The sequence below is a fragment of the Sinocyclocheilus anshuiensis genome, unplaced genomic scaffold, assembly GCF_001515605.1.
Source record: "Sinocyclocheilus anshuiensis isolate Anshui unplaced genomic scaffold, SAMN03320099.WGS_v1.1 scaffold1184, whole genome shotgun sequence".
Taxonomy (NCBI): Eukaryota; Metazoa; Chordata; class Actinopteri; order Cypriniformes; family Cyprinidae; genus Sinocyclocheilus; species Sinocyclocheilus anshuiensis.
Window position 1 is genome coordinate 560637 of NW_015547647.1, and position 7459 is coordinate 568095.

The 7459-nt window shown below is 37.3% G+C and overlaps 1 protein-coding gene across 1 annotated transcript; it reads left to right on the forward strand.

Annotated features, from left to right (window-relative positions):
• The first annotated feature begins 2375 nt into the window (after positions 1-2375).
• Positions 2376-4224, forward strand: LOC107701921 (caspase-7-like). The gene is made up of 6 exons (XM_016504075.1): positions 2376-2416; positions 2513-2598; positions 3295-3429; positions 3509-3687; positions 3778-3901; positions 3974-4224. Exons 1-6 carry the CDS (start codon positions 2388-2390, stop codon positions 4222-4224), a joined length of 804 nt encoding a protein of 267 aa, XP_016359561.1. The 5' UTR covers positions 2376-2387.
• The last annotated feature ends 3235 nt before the right edge of the window (positions 4225-7459 follow it).

Sequence of the window (7459 nt, forward strand, 5' to 3'; positions counted from 1 at the left end):
CACATAGCCTCCATTGCTAAAAAGGACCAGCAGCCACAGGAGCTGGTGAAACAGTTCTACTCTGCCATCATTGAGTCCATCCTGTGTTCGTCCATAAGTGTCTGGTTTGGTTCAGCTACCAAATCAGACATTAAGAGACAACAACGGACAGTCAGGATTGCTGAGAAGATGATTGGTTCCTCACTGCCCAACCTTCAAGATCATTACACCTCCAGAGTGAGGAAAAGGGCTAAGAAAATCACTTTGGACCCCTCACACCCAGTCCACTCTCTCTTTCAATGGTTGCCCCTTTGGTCGGCACTACAAAGCACTGACCTCCAGAACAGCCAGGCACAAGAATAGTTTTTTTTTTCCCGCAGGCAATATTCAGCCTGAACAATTAAAACTTTCATAACTATACATTGTCCATTATAACTGACATATTTATACATAGCATCTGAAAACTAAATTGAATTTGTAAACTACATAAACGAAACATCTGTACATTCATTAAAACAAGTATATATGCCTTTTCTCTATATTTCTACTTCTGTATTGCATTATTTAATTTTCTGTTTTTCTTATACCCCTGCTGAAAAAAAAAACAGCTAAAACTAGCCTATGATGGTTAGCTGGTCATCCAGCCTGGTCATAGCTGGTCAGCAGGCTGGTTTTAGAGAGGTTTTGACCACTTCTTTAGCTGGTCTAGACTGGGAAACCAGCTGGAACAACCAGCTAAAACCTGCTTTACCAGCATAGGCTGGGAGACCAACTAAAACCAGCTACTTCCAGATTAAACCAGCTAAGACCAGCCAACCAGCTTAGGTTTTAGGTTTTCTAGTTTTAGCTGTTTTTTTCCCCCAGCAGGGATTAGTGTTATATTTAATCTCTACTGTGTAATTCCTATGTACGTCTGCACTATCATGTATGTTTGCACTGTCTACTTTCTTCTGCACTTGGAGCTCCTGTCGCCAAGACAAATTCCTTGTGTGTGTAAACATACTTGGCAATAAAGCTCCTTCTGACCTCTCACTTCTATGTTTGAGTAAGGTGATATTTTTAATATACTGTGTAGACTATTATTGAGGGGATTGATGAGCTATAGGCTACATACGCCGTGTATAAGCTATAAACAGCCTATGATGCAGCTGGTGAGGTGAGATTGAAAAACTGTAACTTTAGACTTTTAATGAAATTGAATTTAATAACAGGGCTGTATAAGTAGCTATGTAAATATGTATTGTGAGTGATTCACGTCCAAGAGCCAACGCGACTGATGTAAATTTATGTCACTGATGTCAAGATCCAAAAAGTACCACAGTTCATACGTTTAATTCTCGCTATTTCAAGTCTTCTGAGGCTATAAAACAGCAACTATGTGAGGACAAAACAGGACTAAATTTAACTGATTACTCACAGAAATGGTACTCTCTGCTCTGCAGTTGCGACACGCGCGCAAACTTTGGTTTCTTCACAGCGCCATATAAGGAGAAAAAGGAGGAGGTTAAAACTTGGCTGTTTGTCAAGAGAAATTTCAATATGCAGTAAATGTAACAACAAATCATAGTTTTCAGTCACGTGACTGGCTCGAAGACCTGGCGGGCAAAACATCCATAGAACTGCAGCACAAGCCTGTCAATGTCCTATCTGTTCCAATCCAAAAATATTTAGATCACCTCTCAAAAGATTAAAACAAAGATATATGATAAGTTTTGGCCATTACATTAGCAATCCATATAAAGCACCCGCCGCAATATTTCAATCACTAAAAACAGATTAAATTCAGTACACACCTTATTGATGATGATGTGTGCTTTATACAGGCAAGCAAATGAGCCTGGGATATGAACGCAATGCGCTAAATGGTGAAGCGTCTTCTTTATAGGCCTAATGGTTTTCTATGGGAAAACATTTAATATTAAACTTTGCGCATTGCGTTTATATTCTGGGTTAATCTGCTTGCCTGTACAAAGTATGCATCATCAGTAAGGTGAATACTGAATTTGGCCTTTAAATAGCAGTCTTACTACATTACTACTTGCTTAATGCAAACCTCGTATGTGGGCGTACCTGTAAGGGTGTGACATCACGTGAAAACTATGAATTGAAGATTTTCTACCACCATAAATGATACACATCTGGTGAAAAAACATGTAGGCCTAAATACACGTGCAATACAGTGTATACACTTTCCCATGTCCTATAATAACAGATTGAGTGCAAATGTAAAAACCATATAAAGTCACAGATCCTCCGCCGGTAGTAACGCCTCTGTGAGGCAGTGGACTTTGAAATCCTTCACAGTAAAGTGAAAGCAAAAGGAGAGGGAAATGTAGAATGAGAGAAGTGCGATTGTAAGAAGCTTGACTTTCTTGCACAAGGCTCTGTGGTGTGAATCAAGTCTCAGAATGAGTTCGCAAGGTTCCGAAGGTCACAGGTAAGACTCCGGTTGAAACACTTTTGAAGTCAAGCATGTTTAAGTAAATGTCTAAACTTTTGTTAATGTGTTTTAACTTTCATGTTGTGTTCACAGTGCTGTGAAGATGCCCTGTGTGTTTGAGCCTTATAAGAAGCATAAACACGTAGGCAAATGTCTAATCATCAGTAATGAGCACTTCCGTGAGTATCAGCCTCTCTGAACTAGGAGGCAGTTTAATCTCCGACCTGCTTACAGTATTTGGAACTGTTCTTTAAATCACATCTGCCCTTTTGAATGGCTAAAATAACACTAATATTGAACCTAATGCTACTGTAACTGTAATCTGAAGTTTAACTCTAATCTGATTTTTTAAATGTTAACTATTTAACACACTTTGCCTCTAACCTTGATTCTCGCTGACTCCAGCTATTCTGTTTTGAGTTCTTATACCACATCTGCTTACAGTTTTGAGTTCTTATTCATGTGATTTTTAGCATGTTAGGCTAGTCCTGTTTTGTGGCATTTCTCCAAGTATCTGTTCCTGAAAAATAACCTTCTAGCATTTTGATGATACCTTTCTCAGGGTTTATTTTACGATAATGAATGTCTGACTGTATATTATACCCACTTTTACATGGTAACTTATGAAATAAGTAGTGATGAGTTTATATAGTTAAATTAATCAGTCTAATAAATAACTCACTCACTCACTCACTCACCGATTCGGTCAGTTAATTAACATTTGACTCATTAATTGAATTTTCTTTTCAGTAATTTTCAACTTCCTCAATAATTCTATAAGACCATCAATGGAACTGTTGAGTAGAATTGGAACCAAAACTAGAAACATTAAATTCCTTACATATCAATTTCCTAGTTGTGTCTTTTTGTTCCAGGCTCACCACATTTATGTAGAAAAGGCTGTTCAGCAGACGAACACTTACTGTCGAACACGTTCAAGTCCCTGGGATTTCATGTACAAGTGGAGAGGAACTTGTCAGCTAATGAAATGATCGGTGCACTGAGGAAAGGTACAGATTGCTATCATTTTCAGTATTCTGGATGTGTCATAGTGCCTGTATGAATTTATAAACATGGTGTGTGCCACAGTTTCTAAGGAGAACCACACAGACAATTCCTGCTTTGTATGTGTACTGATGAGCCATGGAGAGGAAGGAACAATTCTGGGATCGGATGAGCGCTGGATCCCTGTCAAAACTCTGACCTCTCTCATGACCTCTGACCTCTGCCCTAGTCTGCGGGACAAGCCAAAACTCTTCTTCCTACAGGTAGCTGTCACCTGCAAAAAGTATGGCTCATTTCATAACATTAACAACTATATTGTTAACTGTTTGTGGTTGGTTTTATTCCCTATTCAGGCATGCAGGGGGCTGGAATATGACCCTGGTGTTGAGGCAGACAGTGTAGAAGCACCGGGGGAATTTTTTGGAATATCTGACTCTCCCGAAGCAGATTTTCTCTGCTGTTATTCCACAGTGGAAGGTTTGCATTGTATTCATCAAATTTTCATACTCACGTGCACACGTGCATTTAAAAATATTTATTTCTCAACAGGGTACTACTCTTGGAGAAATCCAGAAACAGGCTCTGTATTTATCCGTGAAATTTGCAAGATGTTGATGGACTGTCATCTAGAGATTATTCAGATTCTGACAAGAGTAAATCATTGTGTGGCCAATCAGTTCCAGTCTTACACCAGAGACCCGGATACACATCGAAAGAGACAAATGCCGTGCTTTGCCTCCAGACTGACCAAGGAGTTTTACCTTCATGTGCCAGAGAAGAAAAATAAATTTTATTTTTAAATCACTGGCAGCAAGTCAGTGATATTGTTTGCGAGGCAGCATTGTATTAATATGTTAGCTCTTATATGCAAATACTTTTCATTCAGTGTTCTGTAAGATACATTGGTTAATCAATTGATGTGCAAAATGGCAGATCAATATGGCAAAACTGTCTAAGCGCATGCAATTAACTAAATACTTCAGGTACTTCATCTATTTAATTATTTTCTCTTTTTATTTCTTAATAAAATTTTCAAACCAAAAGATAAGATTATTCACAATAGGTAAATCTTGCATCTCATCTAACTATGACAGATAATAGATTTATGTTTATTCCACTCTTTGTTTAGATTATTCATATCATAGTTTTAAAAATATAATTATATACAGTTAAAGATTCAACAAAATCTATACATAAAAGGCAGATAATTTGAACATTATGAAGGCATGGTAAAGGTAAATAATAAAGTTTTATGTTAAGTTTATCCTAGCTTTAATCAAAATTGAGCCCTGACACGTAAACGTGTCCGTACTAAAGAAACACCCATATATCTTTTCGTTGGAAAGTGGAAGACAGCTATCGACCAGGGGTTAAATAAAGTACAATTATTTACACTTGATGAAAGGTAGTTTTCCTCGTTTCTCTCTCTCTCCCTCTCTCTCCTGGTCCTGACTGCTTCAGAGCTCTGAGAACAGCCACAAGACAAAACAACTGGATGAAGAGGAAGAGGATCTGCTGTGCCACAATGCAATAGAAGTAAAACTCAATCAAGGTGAACCACCACATTATAATATGAACCACAAAGGCACCATAAGATGCCACCCAGGCAATAACAGAGCAGATCACTCTATATCTGAGAGTTTTGAACTTCAGAAAGGTTACAGGATGAACCACTGCCAGGTAATGCTCAACACACATCAGACACTGAAACAGAGGACGGACAGTCATGATTAGTCCTGCAAGAACAGACCACATTATCAAGGGAATTACAAATGTATACCTGAGAACACAAACGAGAGAGTGCAGACAGAGGACGATCTCACAGACAGAGAGATTGAGACTGAAGAACTCTGCTGCTAGTCCATTCCCTGTACCTGTTACTATAAGCTATATCACATAGGAGTTAGAAGGAAAACCCAACAGCATGCTTGTGGCATATATTGAGTATCCGTGAAGATAAATGTCCAGTGCAGAGTTATTGAAGTCATCGAAATAATTTGATCCATATGTGGGAGGTGTTCACTATAATCGGGAAAACAAAACTGTTAGTCAGTTGATCAAAGTTACTTAAGAAAAATAAAGTCACTTATTTTTCTCTGTAAATGTAAAGGACTGTTTTATTAAGATCACATAGTTCCTGTGATTCCTATGTTCCATGCGTGCGGGTCTTGATCTTTAAGAACGACTATGCAGTTTCAACAAACAACAGTTAAACTGAAATATTCGCATGACTTAAACTCAAAACATGTACAGAATATGGAATGTGGCACAAACACTTCTCACCGTCCGCTGGCGCGTCTTCGTGCTCTCCAGAGCTGTGTGTCTTCAACACTTTGTGAAGAAAAGCGGTATAGGATTTGATTGCAAAGTCTTCATGATTTAGACAAGCCCTACCGAGAAGACTGATTAAACCTACTGAGACGATTACTGATGAAAAAAATGTTGTGTTGTGATGTTGGTGTAGTATTTAGTTGAGATGTGTTCAGAGCTTTAGACAAATTGAAAAGCGTCTCACGGCAAATAAATACGAGTGTGATTTGTCCCATTGGTTTTTTCCAGTGCTTATCAGGTTTTTTTTTTTTTTGGACAAAGGCACACCGATGCATTTTCATACGTACCACCTGGAATGGAAAACAAATTAAGTACCAGGTTTTACTGGGAAAACAAACAATTAATTACCCATCACCACCAATCCTTATCCATTTTGCAGTTCTATTTGATTTAAATGAGCAAAAAGTGCAAAAGTCTTATGTATTTATTTTCTCTCTAACTTAATGGAGAGAAATTATTATGGAGAGAGATTATTATTATTATTGTTATTATTATTATTATCTTTGAGGTTCTTTGTTTACATATATTATATTGCCCGTTACTAAAGAGTAAAATGAAACCTACAAAGCAATATGTCTCTGGTAGACAAAGCATCCCGGAAACATTTAGCAAACATTTAAATTAACATAGGCTAAAATACAAAAATGTCAACATGTTATACCTAATATATCAGTATGACATAAAACAAGACATTATACATTTTAAAACTTTGGACAAAAAGTATTTTAGTCTTTTTTTTTTGCACTATTCCAATCTGAACCTGCAGGTGTTGAACTTTATAAAGATCATTTTTGCAAGATTTGGTTTCTACTAAATATAAATTATTCATACATTCTTTGCATCTTAAAGCGATTTTGACAAATGAACTGCGGTGTCTTGTTGCTGCTTTTTTTTTTGTGGAAAAAACAAGTATGTGAACTTAGCATGTTTTCTAAATGTCTGCAAACACACTATGGTATTTTTATGCATCATCATTGCTTCAAAAAGACAGACTGGGCTCTAGCGGCATGAAACAAATTCCATCTCTGCAAATATCAAAATCAGTGGACAAAGTCAATAGGAGTAATGGTTAAATTAAGTAAATCTTTGCAAGACTTTATTGAATAATTTCTGTTTATTAAGTAAAAGGCCCGTTTACACCAAGAATGGTAACTATAAAGATAAATAACATGTAACTTATATTAGCATCCACACCATGTAATTAATGGTTTCATCAGTTATGGAGACCTACAGAAAGACAGTTTGCCAGCTCTGTGAATGAATAGTAGAGGTTGCACAAAACCAGCCAGAAAGAAACATGTAAGACTCAGTGATTCTAGTTCATGGCTAGCTGGTATTGATAGAATATATTGTAATGCCGTGATTGAACTGGGAACGTAAGTGATTACTAAAGTCACAGTAGTTATTAGAATGAGGTAAAATGCTTTCCTCTTTATGTGGTTTTCTTCATCTCTCTGTCTCCCTCCCTCTCCAGGTCCAGGCTTCTTCAGTGCTCTGAGAACAGCCAAACAGCAGAACATGTTTATGGCGAGGAAAATTATGAAGTGTACCAGGTACAGGCATTTAAAAAGGTGTATAAAACATGGGTTTACAAGTTGCAGAGAAAATACACAACATACAATAATCATTATCCAGGTAACAATAGAGCATGTTACTTTGTATCTGAGAGGTTTGTACTTCAGAAAGGTTACAGGATGAACCACT